This window comes from Denticeps clupeoides, chromosome 2 (genome assembly GCF_900700375.1).
Source record: "Denticeps clupeoides chromosome 2, fDenClu1.1, whole genome shotgun sequence".
Taxonomy (NCBI): domain Eukaryota; kingdom Metazoa; phylum Chordata; class Actinopteri; order Clupeiformes; family Denticipitidae; genus Denticeps; species Denticeps clupeoides.
The window spans coordinates 1,827,311-1,845,542 of NC_041708.1; the positions used below are offsets into that span (position 1 = coordinate 1,827,311).

Sequence of the window (18,232 nt, forward strand, 5' to 3'; positions counted from 1 at the left end):
TACGTCACCAGTGAGCCGTAGGTCGTGATAAAATATTATGGTGATTCATATTGTGAGATCATGTTATGCCCCGGCTCTTAATTTGCGACTTGTCTGTATATTTAAAAGCACTCGTGGACTATTAAGTGTAAACGGGCCACATTCCTTGTTAAAATGAGCACACGTGAAGACATGAGCAGTTGTCTCGTACCCGGCAGAAGTGAGACCTGAGGCCTCACGGCGAGGACGCTGGCATTGTTTTGAAAAGCTCTCCCCGGCGTTCTCGCCATTCCCGTCATTCCTGCACCGAGAAAAAGCAAACAGCAGCAGCATAGCAGCAGGATGAGACACGGGGGGGGCGCGAGACGTTGATCATTGCTGAAAATGGAGTTAAATGAAACCAGCTTCCCCACGTTGCCACGTTCTCTGGTCGTTGCAGTTCTTCAGCACCGACGAGAGACGGGCGGCCCTGCAGCACAGAGTCACCGTCCATGGGGTACCGGGGCCCGAGCCCTTCGTTGTGGTGGAGGTGACGGAGCACACCACCGCCAAGCAGCTGCTCAGCGTGGTGAGTCCCGGGCCCCGCCCTGCCCCGCTTTCCCAGGGTCGCCCTTGGAAGGAGACAAAACACAGAGATAAAACCCGGCCAGTGTTTCTGGAAGAGGGTCTACATGGACGTCTTTCTCTCGTCCCCGCAGCTCCTCTCCAGGTCCCCCACGTCGGCCACCTCGGAGCACTTCTTGTACGAGGAGAGAGTGCCCCTGGCGAAGAGCTCGGAGAAGAGCGATGCCAAGAAAATGCCTCAGCAGCGCCCCCTGGCGCCGGAGGAGGAGGTGCTGCGCGTGGTGGGCAGCTGGGCGCCCGAAGAGGGCTACCTGGGGAGGCTGTACCTGAGGAGCAGGGAGGAGGTACGAGAGCACACCAGCCTCTTTTTAACCTTCTCTGAATGAAATCCAGAAAAAAAAAAAAAAATTCCCCCTCAAATGCGCCAGAATGGGAAGTGAAAGTGACGTGATTGTCATTGTGATGCACAGCACACGGTGCACGCAGTGAAGTGTGTCCTCTGCATTTAACCCATCACCCTGAGTGAGCAGTTGGCACCATGACAGGCACGCGGGGAGCAGTGTGTGGGGACGGTGCTTTGCTCAGCACAGATCCAGATCGGGATTCGAACCGACAACCTTCTGATTACGGGGCCACTTCTTCAACTGCAAGGCCACCGCTGCCCCAATTGTTATGGTGGACATCGTGTAACTGTATATTGTATATATCTATTTTTAAACAGGGTCTGAATGAGAAGAACAGCAGGATGGAGGGAGGCGAGGAGGCCAGCAGCGGCGGAGGAGGGGGAGAGGAGGACACGTTCTTCGTCCAGGTGCACAACGTGTCCCCGGAGCAGCCGCACACGGTCATCAAAGCGCCGCGCCGCAGCACGGCGCAGGACGTCATCCAGCAGGTCCGAGTCGGTGGCTGCTTTCATCGTGCTGCTGTTCATATGTTGCCAGGGCAACCAGGGGCCAATAATTTACTGGAGTGATGATGATGATGATGATTTATTAATCTGTTTACTGATTTATATGAGCCACTCAACACTCTGAGTTAATTATAATGATTAAAGGGCTCGTCTGCCCCCCGTTGCAACGTATCATCTCATCTGGCATGTTTCTTTGATACCTTAGTAAAAAAAAAAAAAAAGTAGTTTCAAATATTTAAAGAAAATAACGCAGATATAAAATTCAAAATGCGTTCTGTGGTTTCTGTTCTAACCACATCAACCCCATTGTGGTGTTCTTTACATTTTTATATCGTTTATGTTATATTTTAGATTGAAAGTTTGTATATCGTTACTCTATACCTGACTTTTTACCTTTTCTACAGCATTTCCAGGCACGCCAAGCTGCCAATATTCAACAACAATGATGTAGATGAAGTTATGAATTCTCGAACCGATTTAAATGTCTTTCTGCTCAGCACCCAAAGGTTATATTGGACATTTCATTATACGGGAGGTCCTGGAAATTCTGCTTTTTGGTCCGGGAATATCATGGAAAATTCGTGGAACTTTCAGTCTGACTTGGAGTGGGAACCCTGTATTTTACTCGTTGACAGTGCTTTGAAATAGAGAGTCCAGAGACTCTCATTGGTCAGTCAAATTTCTTTAAATGTCTCTCTCTGCAGACACTGAGCAAAGCCAAATACTCCTGCAGCATCCTGACCAACCCCAACCCGAGCGACTACGCGCTCCTGGAGGAGGTGGCCAGGGACGCGGGCGGCAAGAAGGCGGGGCCGGCGAGAGCCACGCAGCGCGTCCTGCTGGACCACGAGTGCGTGTACCAGGCGCAGAGCCGCTGGAGGGGGGCGGGGAGGTTCATACTCAAACTCAAAGAGCAGGTGCGATTCCGCTCCGAGCGCGTTCTCAAATAGCCGCTTTGTTCTCCCGCTCGTTCTGATTGGCTGCGTGGAATCCAGATTGCCCGCGAGGATAAGCGGAAGGGCCTGTCGTTTGCCACCGAGCTGAGGAAGCTGGCGGGGCGGAGTCGCGGCGTGGCCGGGCCGGGCGTGGCGCCGGAGGGCTCTCACAGTAAGGAGGAGAGGCCTGCATGCGGTGTGACGTGGGCGGAGCTCTCTGACTGACCCGCTCTGCCTGTGTGTGAGAGTCTGCAAGGTAACTAATCGCATCTTCTGATTCTCTGCGTTTCTGACCGCCCATAAACACGTCAGCAGAGAAATCTGGGTGTCCTGAGGTGAATAAAACAGGAAAATATGACCTTAAAATTCCCTCTTCTGCCAACATCAAAATCGTTGTACAGTTTACATACTGTAGTTTTTTTTTATTTCTTTGTTTAATGCATGACTACTGATTGCATGAAGTGATAAATGTATACTTTTTATAAGCTGGAAAAACGTCTAGGCTTACCTCCATCTTCAGGTCACTGCTCCAAGGGACCGAAGGTCCGGCTGGCGCCGGGGGGCTGCAGACCGTCTCCCAGCCTGCCGGCCCCCTCCTGGTCCCTCGCCCTGCTGTGGAACTGGAAGTTGCACAAATGAGGCCAGGCCACCGAACGCCAGAGAACAGCACGTACGGAGGTCTCCCTCTTCCTCCACATCAGTGACGGGCGGGGCGGGGCACCCTGTGTCCTTCGCTCAGTTACGGAGTACAGAACTGAAGATGTCTACTCGTTCCAGTTTGAGACTGAGGGATGGGTGAGGGATGGGTGAAGGGCGCCACCCGTGGGTGAACCCCGACCGGGTTTTATAAGCAAGCTCCGTAGGTGCTTTTAAGGGTCCTTCTCTGTCCTTCATGACCTGTTTGTAACACTACTGTCATATCAAGAGATTTTTGAATGACCGTTTCATTATTTTCTATAATTGTTACTACATTGTCAGGATAAATGAAGTTTAATACTGTACATTCTTGGCAGCTTTTATTGTAATGACTTTTTTTTTTATTTCTCTTTGTCTGTGCCAGAGATTTGAAAATGCCAGTAAATTGAATTAAATATAAAAATTGTAATATTTATTTAATTTGAATAACCAGTGATTGCATCATTAGGCCTGTTGAACCTTTTAGTCGGCCATGCATTAAATTTTATGACCATCGGGGGGGAGATGCACTTAAAAAAATGCATGGTAATTATTTTTTTTTTTATTTAGACTTTATATTGGTTTATTCCTGATGGTTGGTTTATTCAATTCTTTATTTTAAAATGGTGTCACACTTTAATGCTAATAAAATGCACCTTCAGTCTGAGGTTCAAAATGTGTGCATTATGATGACTACTTTTCTTTATATATGTATTTCTTCTTGTTTTTTTTTATTTATGTTATGGTGCAGAGAACATTAGATCTTGGCACAGATTTTTCATGTAACTATTTATGTATGTACAGTATGTGAAATTTTAACGTTTTTCCCCCCACTATGTTAAACCGTGTAAATGTATCCGAGAGTGAAATGTTATTTATTTTATCTTTGGTGGGAAGAGAAAGTCTAACATTGCGCAGAAACCCATCTTTTATACCAGATTTTGTAGTCATATTGTACATTTTTATGCATTGCCTGTGAATATGACTTTGCTGCTCATGAAGCAACCTATGATTACTGTAATTGGACTTAGTTTTATTACTAGTATAAACAGGTACAGTGTGAAGACAATTTAGGTGTCTGAAGTGCTAAGCACTTCTGCCTTCAAATGTTTTGGTTGTATTCCTAATATAATATTTTTTAATGATCAATAAAAGTGAAAGTGAAGTCATTGTCATTGTGAAACACTGCAGCACAGCACACAGTGAAATGTGTCCTCTGTATTTAACCATCACCCTTGGTGAGCAGTGGGCAGCGTGTGGGTTTTAATTGTCAGCACATCACTCATGTAAAACCAGGGACGTTAATTTGCTTCCATTTTTTGTCTTCCTTAGAACGTACTGCCTACAAATTTGAGATACAAGCATATTTGTACCTAAAAGCAATTTTTTTGGTATTACATTACAGATTATTTTTTTCGTTGCTGCAGTTACACTCAAACTCAAAGCGGATGTAATAAAACACTTTTTTTTTTTTTGTACAGATTTTTCTTTTACTTTCGACATTCGGCAAAATTCAAATTTTCATCACATTCAGCTTCAAGAGCCTGATCCCCCTGCGCCTTGAGGGCCGAGTCCAAAAAGGCGTGGCCGATCGTGAAATGCTCCTGAGAGAGAGAGAGAGAGAAATCGGTTCAGTTTGTGAGCATTTTGTCCACCTCGCATGTGACCGTGACCGCCGTTCTTCAGACCGACCTTCTTCTTGGACTGAGGGGCAGCCACGGGTGGATTGAACGTCATGTCCTTCACACCGTAATCCTCAAACAGCTGGACCGGCAGCCTGGGAAACGCAAGCGTTCCAGTTTGTAAACGAGGACGCTCCAATGTTCCACAATTCGGGAACAATGGACAGTAAAAAATGCAATTCTATTTAACCCAGTCAATATAGTACAAAAACAAAGTAGAACAGACAAAAACAACATTTCATAACTAAAACAAGGTTATCTTATTACTATTGTTATTACCTTATAGATGTTATTACCAGCGGCCGCATTTCTACTTCATTGTAAAGAAATTATAAGGGTCATTTTCTCCCAGCTTTCGTCAAACGAACAGCATTTACCTCGTTCTTCGCCTTCACCGCGTTGGACTAAGATATTTAGTCCGATAAACAACAGTACCTGCGACTCAACGCCGTGCCGAGAGCACCGGCCCCTTCGCTCGGAGCCCCAGCCACCAGGTGAGACGCAAGTTTCCTCACTACGGGATGGTAATGCCTCTGCCAAATAATAACAATAATTATTATTATCAAAAAAAACCTTTTAAATCCTTCCCATGATGCAAGTGAAGAAATAAAAAGGCCGTGCGCATTACCCTGAGCGTGTGCAGCTCCCACAGAGACGTGTTCTGGGGGTTGCAGTACTCCGGCTCGTCCAGCTCAGGCAGGTACACCCCGCTGCCCTGCGTCTCGTTGTCCAGCAAGATGTCACATTTCGGGAACGTCTTCAGAAGAAAGCGGAGTGATGAAAAAACCACACACGTGCCAGATGAGCCAAAAGACCCGGGTTCGAACCCCACTTACTACCATCGTGTCCCCGAGCGAGACACTTAACCCTGAGCGTCTCTGTAACTACTGACTGTACGGTCTTACGTGCATCAGCGTCCGGTTGGTGGCCAGGATGCCCACGGTGGAGTTGGGCAGGACGTGCAGACTGAGCGTGCTCAGGCGCTTGAGGAAGGCCTGCGCCCTCTGCAGGGTGACCTGCTTCCTGCGTTTGCTCAGCATCACGTCCAGGCACTGCAGCGCAATGTCCGTGTCTTCGTTGGACCGACCTGCACGGGCACCAGGATGCACACGGTCACATATTCAGAAAAACCCAAACCCCGCGCTTCTTACGGTCCGTAATTAATATTTCAGCGTTGAGCTACCCTTCATACACACACATTAAAATATTCACTTTTAAAGCCAAACTGCAGCCAGACAAATCAGAAGTGTGAAGTTCACACCTGCGTCCAGCAGCAGCAGCGTCTTGTACAGGTGGGTGTAGAATTTTAGGGGGTCGATGTTCAGCACGTCGCCTGCGGAAGAGAGAATTTTACCATCCGAACGGGTGGAGGAAACATTAATAATCATAAAGATCCACACCTTGACCAGACAGAACATTAAACGCTGTCTGGATGCAGTGCAGACTCTCTCGGTAGGTCAGCTCCTTTATGGCAGAAGGGGGGGGGAATATTTTATATTTCATATTACAAAACTGACTATATATATATAAAAAAAAACAGATAGAAAAACTGACTCACGCCCGATACAATCAGGTTATGAAGCACCGTCAACAGGTCGTCAAAGAATTCCACATTAATAAGATGAGCAAACCTGCAAAAGAATATAGCCATATTTAATGGGGTGGTCGTAGCCTATAAACCAGAGGACCAAGAAGTCCCAGGTTCGAACCCCACTTACTACCATCGTGTCCCTGAGCAAGACACTTAAACCTGAGTGTCTCCAGGGGGGGACTGTCCCCGTAACTACTGACTGTAAGACGCCCTGGAGAAGGCAGAAATGTAAAATGAATCCCAGCGATCCTTACTTGGCCAAACCTTCAAGGACGGCTGGAAGCAGCACGGACTTCTGCGCTTTCTTCAGTATTCTGAAGTAGATCAGGAACACGATGTTCAGTGTTTCCGTGTGCTGCAAAGAGAAATTGACGAGGCTGGTTTACCCAGAATGCAGCACAAACGGCGTTATTTAAGCCTTTCATGTTCACAGCAAAAAAAAAAAAAAAACTCAACAATTTTCATTTTAATGCAAACAAATGAGGAAATAAGGTTCTTTAATGTATTTAAAAATTGAGAATAGACCACGGGCTTTCATAATCACATGGTGAGTAAACACTTAACTGCTGAAGGGACAAGAAAGTCAATGAACGAAATTCCTTCACTCACTAATTTCAGCTTCTTGTCTTTACTGTCTGAAGCCTCTGTTTCCAGAAGCTCCTTCTGAAGTTTTTCTTCAGCTTTCTTCCACTGTGGAGATGATTAAATAAATCAATAAATAAAAAGCGTCAAACGTTTGTAGTATTTATTCTTCCATTATTAATAGGAAATAAAATGCAGAAGTTGCGGTCACACTTTTCTCTGCATTCTGGACAGCTTCAGCTTTTTCTCTTTGTAGGTCATGAATTTCTTCTTGGTTGCCAAATCCTCCGCATCCTTCTTCACCTCCACCTCCTTTATCCGGAGGCAAATCAGCGTCTTCAGCAGCTACCAGTCACACAGAGCGAGACGGGAACACCGCGAGCGTTTAGAATCACTGTTCCTGCATGCAGTGCACGCCACAATCATAACTGCGCTCGTACCTCTGGTTTGACGTCGTAATTCCTACTTTTGACCAGTCCTGAAACCACCTTAACCACAGCTAGAGACGCCTGGCCCAGTTTATCCTGCTTCAGCAGCTTCTTCACAGCGTCGCAGCACATCTCAGACACCTGAAGGAGAAAGCGGAGCATTAATGTGGAGGAGAAGTGGCGTCGCGCTGCGTACACGCGTCAGGCTCGGCTTGGCCAGTGTTCTTTTTTTTTTATGCCACGGCACGCTGATATAATCCGCTTTTATTTTGAAATGAACTGCATTCAGGAATCCAGTGTGTTTGGGACTTTTATTTTGAAAACTATGAAAGTGAATGGGTTGTAGAGAGCAGAGAGGATTTCTTTTCACTTATTTTGCTTAATAAAGTTGCGCACTGTTAAAAATATATAATTATATATAAATAAATACATATATAATAAATCTACTACACTTGCACTAGGCCTACTTCCTATTGAATGTGGTTGGGCCATCTGGTGATGGTGTGCTATACTACAATAAAATCCCTTACATTTACAGCATTTACCAGACGCCCTTATCCAGAGTGAATTACAATCAGAGGTTACAGGGACAGTCCCCCCTGGAGACACTCAGGGTTAAGTGTCTTGCTCAGGGACACGATGGTAGTAAGTTGGGTTTGAGCCTGGGTCTTCTGGTTCATAGGCGAGCGTGTTACCCGCTAGGCTACTACCCACCCTGTAAGTTGCATAAAAATGTAGATGATTAAAAATACTGCCACTCACCTTCCTGGCCGGGTCGTTCATGAGTGGCACGACCGTGACGATGATGTTGTTGTGGAAGTTGAAGTGGGGCAGGGCCACCAGCAGCTCGCACACGCAGCGGACCGCCACCTCCGCCAGGCCCTTGTAGCTCTGCAGGGCGACGGCTTCACTGCTCTTCCTCTTCTGCTGCTTCCAGTCTGCGGACAAACAGGGGGCGGGCCGGTCAGCAGCACCCCGTCTCTGGTGTCCGGAATCTGTCTGCCTCACCGTACCTTTGATGACCTGCTCCAGGTCCTCCAGGTAGAACTTGTACTGACTCACTAGTCCTTCCTCAAACTCTCTCAGCTGCTGGATCTCCTTTTTGACCTGTCGGCGAAAATAAAATTCATGCTCAAGAGGCCAAAATCAACCAAACCAGACCTGAAAGACCTGAAAAGTGTCCACTGCAGGCTAGAAATATGAAATATCACGTACCCTTGTAGTCTTCTCTGCTTCGCTCAGTGGGCGAATTCGGTACGAAGGCACGATGTCCTTGAAGACCTCCATGAGCGAGACCATCACCAGCTTCCGGACCGTGACCGCCACCAGCGGGTCCGTCTCCATCAGCATGGCCCTCAGCTCCTTCAGCTTCTTGATCTGAGTGAAGACCACACACCACAGCTTCAAATGGATCAGAACACCGTGTGCCAAGGATCAATGTGCAAATATCCACTTTCATCTTAATGGTCCATTATCAAGAAAATGTGACTTTGTAAATTGATGTAACATTAATACGAGTTCCCCCAGCCTGTTTGTGGTCCTGCAGTAGCTAGAAATGGTGATCGGTGTAAAGAGTGTTTTGGCCATTCTGCTCCACTGTTCAGAGAGCAGCAGCTCAGACGGTCGGATCTGGAATTTGCTCCCTTATGATGTCATAAGGGAGCCATTGTCATTATTTTTCCCACCCCTCCCCTAAAACATTATCTCCACGCTCAGTGTTTGGATGTAAAAAAGAACTTAAAAAATACATTTGTGCTCAGTCACGCGAGACTTTGAAGAACCAGCAGGTTCATTACATTTTTTCTAAAGAAACGGAATGTCCTGTCTGTACCAAACATTGTGGTTGGTGTTTCATTTCCACGATTCCCCCCTCAACTTCTATAGGCCGCTCTCCTCCTCATTAGCATTTAAAGCTACAGGTGCGTTTTGGGAAACCTCACTGTGGGACTGGATCAACGTGGCTGTAATTCTGCACCAAGAGACTTCAGATATAGAATTAGGGGACCAACAAAACCTTAATTATGGGACCTTTAAAAGGTGAAAAAATTGCATTTATAATCTGCTACACTCGCAAATCACATGTGTTACTGTCATATTAGGGTGGTAGTAGACTCAGAAGACCCAGGTTCAAATCCCACTTACTACCAGTGTGTCACTGAGCAAGACACTTAACCCTGAGTGTCTCCAGGGGGGACTGTCCCTGTAACTACTGATTGTAAGTCGCTCTGGATAAGGGCGTCTGGTAAATGCTGGAAATGCAGAAATATTTGATTGGGTTTTATTGATAACTGGCAGCAGTAAAAGCCTTACGTTGCAGTTGGGGTCGGCGAGGATGGCGGATCCCAGACCTGCAATGCGCAGCTTCTTCTCCACCAGATTTTGTGCACGCAGCTCAATCTGCTGCTCTGGGGTCCGTGCGGGCATCTCCTCGACTGCGGGGAAAAGCAGGCCCATCAGCATTCGCAGAAGACATGGAATAGATGTGTAGAGGGTGAGGAAATCACCATGTTCTAGCTCTTTAGGTTCCTGCACTTCTTTTTCTTCTTCGTCTTCTTCCTTTTCTGGTTTCGCTAAAGATCAAAAGGAAATTTTGTTGTAAAACTTTCTGGCAGAGAAGAACCGTGGCATCTTAAAACGGCGCGAGCGGGATTTTCCCGCACCGGGTTTCTCCATCGTCTGCGGGATGAGTCGGGTTTTGTCTTTGATGGGTAGGAGGTGGATGACTTCCCTCTCGTCCGCCGCCTGCATCTTCCGGGGAGTCTTCTCGTACTTCTCCACCGCCTGCTCGGACTTGCGCTTCTTGGCGTGCACCGGGGCGCTGTGGGATTAACCCCAGAAAAATACCATGTTCCATTCTGACGTTAAAAGTCAATTAAAAGGCAGAAAAATACTTGCTGTGAGCTGTGTATGCGTTTCCGTACAGAGTTTTACTTGCGTACAAATTTTTTTTTCTGACTTAAGTGTCTTTTACGTGCAGAGTACAAGAATTTTAACACCAGAACGATTTTTGACTTCGTTAGGAATATTATTAATTTCATCTAAATGTTTTTTTTTCTTATATAGAACCAATTTCATTGCTTTTTGCATAAATCTTTTTGAGTTGCATTAAATGCATGAAAGGGTGTAAAAGAACAAATTCATACCAGGAGGACAGGTCTCGTGTCAGGAAGGAGGCCTTCTGCGCCATAGCTTTGATCTGCTGCAAGTCATCCTCATCCATCATGTCGGTAGGAAGAGTCTCCAAGAAATCTTCCTCCTCCTCCTCCTCCCCTGTGGACGACATTTGGGACACAACACACCAACTCAATTCTCTTCCTGCATGATATCGGCCCAGCCATTTTATTTTTACTGAACGGTTTTAATGCTCGATCATGGGTGTGGAGAATTAAACCACCCCAACAGCCATGCGAGGTTATGCAGAAAATAATCTTCCCAGCAGTCAGGAAATACGGGAGCGTACCCGGCTTCTTGTGGTACCGCTCCAGGGGAGCAGGGGTCCGGGCGGACGCATGGCCGATGGCCTGACGCAGCTTCCTCTGCTCTTTGCGGTGCTTCTTGGCGGTGCTCTGCAGCTTGAACTGCCGATTCCTCGACTTGTTCTCGAGCTTCAGGTCGCTCGTCTTGAGGAGCTTGCGAAAGCTCGGCTTCTTCTTTTTGTTGTGCTTGGCCTGTTCGTGGGTAAAAGGCGCCAGAGTCATACATGCACATGACACCCCAGATTCCCCCCGATTTCGTGTCGAATGGTTTCAGCGCATGGTTGCTGAAATTAGGCTTCCATAGGAGCTAATATAAACAGAAGATAAAAAAAATCTATGTAAAAGTATATAAATTGAGTTTTTTCGGGTGTCATTACCCAACAATAACAGCCACTGAAACCACAATCTACACTCGTGTCCTTCGGTGTTTCCTTTATTTGTTTTATGCTATGAATGAAACCAAATGCATCGGTACTTCTTACAGGACCTATTAATTTTCATGCGAAGATAACACGACTTTTTCTTCCCACGGCGAAATTGAACCGCCGACACGGACACGTTTTTAATTCCACAGAAGAAATCACTCACCGCACGACCCATAACTGCGCGTGTAAATCGCGGTAAAAAACAACAACAACTGCGCTTTCAAACAATAAAATAAAAAGCCAAAACGTCCAGATCCAGTCTCACGTGTGTCCGTGTGTCTCTGGCGACGGGAGAAACGCGGAGACGCGCGTCACTAAAGTGCGGTGGCGCCCTCTGGTGGGTCGGAGGAACGCCACGTTTCTCCAGGAAATAAAAAATAAGCGTCGACGTTGTGTCTGTGTGTGTGTTTTTTAATCGCACAAATGAACTCGGACCATTAAAAATACACACTGTTAATCGTCAGGCGTTTTTTTTTTAAATGTATTAGAGTACAATAAAGCCAACACTGCAATTCGTCGTCCAGTCGACAGAGGGCAGCACTGGCCGCGCACGTCGCCTGCCGCGGGGGAAGAGGAAGCAGGACTCGGCGGCGCTGGCGCTGCGCGTTTTGAATGACGTGGTTTTAGTCGGACGGCGCCGCGTTTGGTGTCGCTTTCCTCTCAGGATGAGTAAAGGCGGCAAAGTTGAGAACCTCCGCGACAAAATAAGCGACAACGAGACGGACCTGAGCCTGTGCAACCTGACCGACGTCCCCGTCAAGGAGCTGGTGAGAAAATTCTCCAACTCGCGTTAAAACACGATCGTCGACTACAGCACAACTGTGATCGATTACTAAAGCGGCGGCCAACCAATCAGCTAATCGCTTGGTATTTTTATTCTACTCTCTTAGCTGTACTTTGTTTAGTCTGTTAAAAACATCCAAACTTATTGGGATGGGGATCACCGATTATTAATCGATTATAAGTGCGTTAAGGTGATTTAGGACAATAAAAAAATATAGATATTTTTTAGTTTTAGCTGTACTTTTTTAGACTTTTAAAAACATCCAAATTAATTGGGATGGGGATTATTAATTGATTATCAGTGCCTTAACGTGATTGACTTTTGATTTGGTTTCAGGCGGCGTTTCCCAAAGCCACGGCACTGGACCTCTCCTGCAATAATATTGTCACCTTGCTGGTAAGCATGCAGTGGCCAGCAGAACTTCACTTGTGTAGGAGATGTCAGGGAGTAGAAACTATTCACCATCCAGACATCACTGATTATGTGAAATTGGTGGAAAGTTAGGCCAGTCCTGAATTCCGTGGCGGATCGACCGACCCCCTTTTTCTCGTACTGCAAATGACGAGCCGAAACCACAAGGCAGCTCATGAAGCACATGCCGCAGTCATAAATCCCCGTAGCCCTCCTTCCTGCACTTGTACACATTATAAAAATGTGCGAGCACAAATTAAATTGTTCTAATAAAATCTAAATATTCCCCCACGTACCTCTCGCTGATACCGGGGTCATGGCCCACACCATACAGCTCACAGAACACCACATGAATTAAATGACAAGAACAGACATGTTCAGTGTAACCAAGGTACCAAAATAAAAGTCCCAACATAAGGTGCAGAGAATAATAAAGTCAAATACACAACACACATGTTTAGGGGAATAGTAAATATAAGTGTAACCACGGCACATGTTTTGTTCATTTTACAGCCTGAATTCTGCAGCCTGACTCACCTGATCAAGATCGACCTGAGCAAGAACCAACTGGTCAGCCTGCCGGACGAGGTGGGGCAGCTCAGCAGCCTGCAGCACCTGGACCTGTACAACAACAAGCTGGTCACGCTGCCTGTCAGCTTCTCAAAGCTCAAGGTGGCTGAAGATCCTTCTTTTTTTAAGCTTTTACGTTCTAGTTAGTATAGTTTAGTGTGTATATACAGTATACACGCCTTCTCATTCAATCCATTTTCTTTATCTTCACGACCATTTACGTTGGTAGATTCTCACTGAAGGCATCAAAACTATGAATGAACACATGTGGAGTTCTGTACTTAACAAAAAAAGGTGAAATAAGTGAAAACATGTTTTATATTCTAGTTTCTTTGCTCTGGTTACTGCTTTACACACTCTTGGCATTCTCTCGATGAGCTTCAAGAGGTCGTCACCTGAAATGCTTCTCCAACAGTCTTGAAGGAGTTCCCAGAGGTGTTTAGCACTTGTTGGTCCAGCTCACCCCAAACCATCTGGATTGGGTTCAGGTCCGGTGACTGTGGAGGTCAGGTCTCCACTTTTTGTTAAGTACAGAACTCCACACGTGTTCATTCATAGTTTTTGGTGCCTTCAGTGAGAATCTACCAATGTAAATGGTCATGAAAATAAAGAAAAAACATTGAATGAGAAGGTGTGTCCAAACTTCTGGCCTGTACTGTACATATTTTTCTTTCTTTTACGATTGCACTCTGTGTGAACCAGTATTTCACTGTATACTGTTGCACTGACGGTAAACCTCTCTTGAGTCCCCTTGGCTAACGAGCAACTTGAATTTAAGAGTCTGAGATGGCTGGACCTGAAGGACAACCCCCTGGATCCGGCCCTGGCCAAGGTGGCGGGAGACTGTTTGGATGAGAAGCAGTGTAAACAGTGTTCAGCCAGAGTGAGTAGGACATTTATGGTCCTTATCCAGAGTGCCTTACAATCAGTAGTTACAGGGACAGTCCCCCCCCCCTGGAGACACTCTGGGTTAACTGTCCTGCTCAGGGTCACGATGGTAGTAAGCGGGGTTTGAAAGGCGAGTTACCCTGTAGGCCACCACCACGTGCTTTGTCGTTCGTTTGAAATAAAATGATGGATGACGCGATTTCATGGACATGCTGTTACCTGCAGGTCCTTCAGCACATGAGGATCCTGCAGGAGGAAGTGGATAAGGAACGAGAGCGGCGTCTTCTCAAGCAGAGAGGTCTGAGCTCCACCCCCCCCCCCCCCCCACCTTTTTTTTGTGAAATGACGTGCGGCGGCACAGCGCAGAACCCTCTTTCTTTTATTCAGAAGCGGAAAAGAAAAAGGAAGCAAAGCTGAGAGAGCGGGAGGCCCGGGAGAGGGAGGCCCGCAAACGAGAGAAGGCAGAGGAGAAGGAGAGGAAGAGGAAGGAGTACCAGGCTCAGGTGGCTGCCCAGGCCGCACAAGAGCAGCAAAAGAAAAGGAAAGAGGAGAAGAAGAAGAAAGGCGGACCGGCGCAAGGTGCGTGGCATCGATCGTCCGGTTCAAAACATACCATCTACGGCATTTACCCGACGCCCTTATCCAGAGCGACTTACAGTCAGTATTTACAGGGACAGTCCCCCCCTGGAGACACTCGGGGTTAAGTGTCCTGCTCAGGGACATCATCTGGTCCATAGGCGAGTGTGTTACACACTAGGCCACTACCACCCAACAACAAGTAACTGTTACGTAGGTACAAATGATCTAAATGAATCAGTTTCTTTTAGAAATCTATTTTTTTTGGGTGACCTAAAGGGAGTTCTTGTGCTGCAGGAACATTTGACAGGCACAAAAAGTACTAGTTTTAATTTGTACTTAATCACTACCTCTCAAAAAAAAAAAAAAACGTATGAAATAATTCCGATTATGCTGATGTGCGCTTTGTCAAAACGTCCTTTTCCTAACAGAAAAGAAGGCAGCGAAAGCGGCCAAGACCAAAGGCAAGAGTTCCCTGTTGTCCCTGCTGCTGCGGTCCGTCCTCCTGCTGCTGCTGACCGCAGCGGGCGTGGTCGCGGCGTGCCGCCTGACGGACCTCCGGAAGGAGGCGCTCTGCGTCCCCCTGGACCGGGTCGTGGACGACGCGCTGACGTGGGCCCAGGGCCAGGAAGTGGTGCGACAGATCCTCCGGAAATTCACCGGCCTGAGAGCCTGAGGGAGGAAGGACCGCCCAACTTCTCTCCCGCCCAGGGCGTGGCTGAGGCGGGGGAGGCGTGGCCTGTCGGCATAGATTCCTATGGAATTGTTCGCTCTTGCCGTTTCCCCTCCTCCTCTCTGGTTTTAAGCGGCACGTTCTTACGTACCAGAGTTGCCAAAATACAAACAGAAAACCGACCACCATCGGCCAATCAAATCCACCGACATGTCTGCGTAACTAATGACCAAACAGGCTAATCGGTGGAGTTCAGTGTTTTGTTTTTTTTTTACTGCAGGGTTATTAATTTATTAATATCAGCAGTAATAAATTGTTGTCAATGTAAACAGTCGGATTATTATAAAAAATTTTTTTTTTTTACTTTAATTCTAGATGGAAATCGATTTAGAAATTTACACATGAAATTTATGCAAATAGCCCGATATTACAAACAATAATAAAAAAATCAAAACAGTTTTGTTGTCTCTACGTGTTACAAGAACCCCTCAGTGATGAAATATCCATAGAAACGTTACGGGACGGGACGGCGTGTATTATGTGATATCTTTGCACCTGAAGAACAAAAGAAAAGAATAGTTCTCATTCCGGATATCGGTATATTGATAATCAATAAGAGTCTTTTTCCTTTTATCGGTCTCCTCGTCCCAGCCTTTAGTCTTGATGTTGTGAGACAGGGACGGTCTCTGAAACGGCTCGGCGTCCCGCTCGTCTGCCGTCGCGACTGGACTCGTATTCCTCTTCGGTCAGGGTCCCCAGCAGCGTTGTCCGCACGTCGTCGTCCACGGTCATCTCCAGCGTGATCTCGCGGAAGACCTCGCTGACCGACAGCTGAGGACGACAGGGAGTTTGTACATCTTACACGGGACGCTTTGGGTGTATGGGACAAGATACGATTATATCACGATATATAAAAACAGCTGATATACAAGATGCTGTGTGGATCACATTACATTAATAATTGAGTCAAAACACAACTCATAACTTTGAATTACCGATGTGTGTCCCTGTATCGATACATATATTTCCGTGTCGATATCTTCCCCATAGCAGATGACCTGATGGAATAATGGGGTTTTTGGAGACACGGAGATGCGCAAGATGGACTGGACAGACCTACCTCCTGGAAGTGAAACTTCTTGAACATGGCGATGCTGATGATGTTGTCCAAGCCGATTTTGGCCTGAAATTTTCTGATCCCAAGTTTGGCCACACCTATGTATAATCCAAAAAAAAAAAAGTTTTATAATGAAATAATATATATATATACACACACACACACACACACAGAGAGAGAGAGAGAGAGAATGTTACTGCATAGGAACTACGCACCGTAGCACATCATCATCCTCGTGACCTCTTTTCCCAGTCCTCGTCCTCTGTAACCGGGCTCTACAGAACAGACAATATACGTCATTCATGAACGGACAGTTATAATTATGAGGCCGGATGATGTGTTACCAGCAATCATGATCTCCAGCTCCGCCAGCGAGGGCTCCTGAGGATCCGTGAGGAAGATGTTGACATCTCCCACCATGCAGTCCTCCTCCCGACTCGCCGGATCCGCCCACGCGTGCTTGTCCAGGATGATGAAGGTGCACTCTGCAGGGCGGAGAAAAGAACTGATTAGTGGTCACATGGGACCAGTGGGCGGCCATGACAGGCGGTACTTTGCTCAGTGGCAGTAACAGGCAACCTTCTGATTACGGGTCCGCTTCTTTACCAACTAGGCCACCACGTCACACACATGAAATGTTTTTTGCTTTTATATCGGCCTTGTTGGTCCCCTAATTCTGCATCTGAAGTCTCTTGGTGCAGAATTACAGCCACTTTGATCCAGTCCCACGATGCGATTTCCCAGGATGCACCGTTTCACCGTCTGTAGCTTTATATGCTAATGAGGAGGAGAGAGGCGGGACGAGGAGGAGAGTGCCCTATAGAAGTTGAGGGGACATTCGGGGGAAATGACGTCAACACCATTCACCAACCACAATGTTTGGTATAGACAGGAAGTCGTGTTGACGTTGTTTCCATAAATTTAATTAACGGGCTGGTTCTCCAGAGTCTCATGTGACGGAACTAAAAAACACTTTTGTGCTCATTTTTACATTCAATCGCAGAGTGACAGCAATGCTGCTCATGTTTGAAAGCCATGATGGTCAGGGCGGAGAAAGCATGAGAAACGGGAGGTAACCTTTCCCCTTATGATGTCATAAGGGGACAAATTCCATATCCTACCGTCTGAACTGCCGCTCTCAAAGCACTCTTTACACCTATCGCCATTTCTAGCCACTGCAGGACCAGACAGGTCAGGGGAACTCGTATTCATGTTAAATAATGTTCACGACAGGGGACCTTTAGGAACGGCAGTTTTGTCCCGAGAAAGGAGGGGCTCACTGTCGTCATCCTGCCTCCAGCTCCTCTGCATGTCGTACTCCTGCTCCAGGGTCAGGGGCTCGGAGGCGGTCAGCTTCTGGAGGTCGGGGGACGCCATCCACCGGTGGTACCTGCGAGGACGGCAGCGCTGCGTTTCAGGCGGCAACGGCGGCCACGTCAGAGAGTCCCGTCGGGGCGTTACCTCGGGACGTGCTCCGCGGTGTACGGCACCAGCACGACGTCCTCGCCGTCCAGCAGCGTGTTCTCGTTCAGCCTCATCGCGTTCGGGGCCGAGACGCCGCGCCTACACGCACCGCGGCGGGCGTCGATGACGTCACGCGTGGAAGCGGCGATGCGCATGCGCACTGGTGGCGCGTTTACTACGCGTCAGAGGCCATTTCACTCCTTCCGACCGTGATGAGGCGACGAATTTAAATAAAACATGGAATGAATCATTACGTTATGGATGAGTTGAGAGGTCACGCACACGTAGTTTGGAGAAAAGCCGTTTAAAATGAGAATCTTCCATCATTCACCTGCAGCTGGAGTGGGAAAATGACGGTGACATCCAGCCATCATCTGTCCCTGTGTTCAGGTTCCTGGGCCTTGAGCTGGAGGACGACCTGACCTGGGCGCATTTACATTTACATTTACATTTACATTCATTGGCAGATGCCCTTATCCAGAGCGACTTACAACGTGCTTCC

At 47.1% G+C, this 18,232-nt stretch overlaps 4 protein-coding genes across 7 annotated transcripts in view; 2 read left to right on the forward strand and 2 right to left on the reverse strand.

The window, feature by feature from the left end:
• Positions 1–4,228, forward strand: part of plce1 (phospholipase C, epsilon 1) — a 40,993-nt gene extending 36,765 nt beyond the window's left edge. The window contains exons 28-33 of one of the 2 annotated variants that reach the window (XM_028965836.1): positions 419–547; positions 678–887; positions 1,265–1,435; positions 2,158–2,370; positions 2,449–2,560; positions 2,909–4,228. In XM_028965836.1, coding sequence (XP_028821669.1) covers positions 419–547; positions 678–887; positions 1,265–1,435; positions 2,158–2,370; positions 2,449–2,560; positions 2,909–3,027 — 954 coding nt within the window. In that variant the 3' untranslated portion in view covers positions 3,028–4,228. Of the gene's footprint in view, positions 1–418; positions 548–677; positions 888–1,264; positions 1,436–2,157; positions 2,371–2,448; positions 2,645–2,908 lie in introns of both variants that reach the window. The other variant, XM_028965837.1, reaches the window with a different exon arrangement.
• A 287-nt stretch (positions 4,229–4,515) lies between these two features.
• Positions 4,516–11,541, reverse strand: noc3l (NOC3-like DNA replication regulator). Of its 2 annotated transcripts, none has more exons than XM_028965838.1 (21): positions 11,411–11,541; positions 10,807–11,014; positions 10,490–10,616; positions 10,007–10,164; positions 9,851–9,916; positions 9,657–9,778; positions 8,562–8,723; positions 8,360–8,453; positions 8,109–8,284; positions 7,359–7,487; positions 7,132–7,263; positions 6,946–7,026; positions 6,591–6,691; positions 6,304–6,376; positions 6,146–6,209; positions 6,007–6,078; positions 5,651–5,832; positions 5,374–5,502; positions 5,181–5,278; positions 4,756–4,840; positions 4,516–4,667 (listed from the first exon to the last, which is right to left on the reverse strand). In XM_028965838.1, the coding sequence occupies exons 1-21, from the start codon at positions 11,420–11,422 to the stop codon at positions 4,554–4,556; spliced, it is 2,385 nt and encodes a 794-aa protein (XP_028821671.1). In that variant the 5' UTR covers positions 11,423–11,541; the 3' UTR covers positions 4,516–4,553. The 2 variants fall into 2 exon arrangements, with proteins under 2 accessions (XP_028821671.1, XP_028821673.1); XM_028965840.1 differs by having other exon boundaries at positions 10,490–10,612; positions 10,806–11,014.
• A 275-nt stretch (positions 11,542–11,816) lies between these two features.
• On the forward strand, positions 11,817–15,606 carry lrrc59 (leucine rich repeat containing 59). Its single transcript, XM_028967176.1, has 7 exons — positions 11,817–12,014; positions 12,368–12,427; positions 12,956–13,114; positions 13,791–13,895; positions 14,126–14,198; positions 14,288–14,479; positions 14,908–15,606. Exons 1-7 carry the CDS (start codon positions 11,913–11,915, stop codon positions 15,150–15,152), a joined length of 936 nt encoding a protein of 311 aa, XP_028823009.1. The 5' UTR covers positions 11,817–11,912; the 3' UTR covers positions 15,153–15,606.
• nat9 (N-acetyltransferase 9) lies at positions 15,401–17,860 on the reverse strand. 2 transcript variants are annotated; one of them, XM_028967178.1, is made up of 6 exons: positions 17,728–17,860; positions 17,547–17,656; positions 16,611–16,751; positions 16,482–16,541; positions 16,270–16,364; positions 15,401–15,980 (listed from the first exon to the last, which is right to left on the reverse strand). In XM_028967178.1, exons 1-6 carry the CDS (start codon positions 17,802–17,804, stop codon positions 15,804–15,806), a joined length of 660 nt encoding a protein of 219 aa, XP_028823011.1. In that variant the 5' UTR covers positions 17,805–17,860; the 3' UTR covers positions 15,401–15,803. The 2 variants fall into 2 exon arrangements, with proteins under 2 accessions (XP_028823011.1, XP_028823012.1); XM_028967179.1 differs by lacking the exon at positions 16,482–16,541.
• Positions 17,861–18,232: the final 372 nt, after the last annotated feature.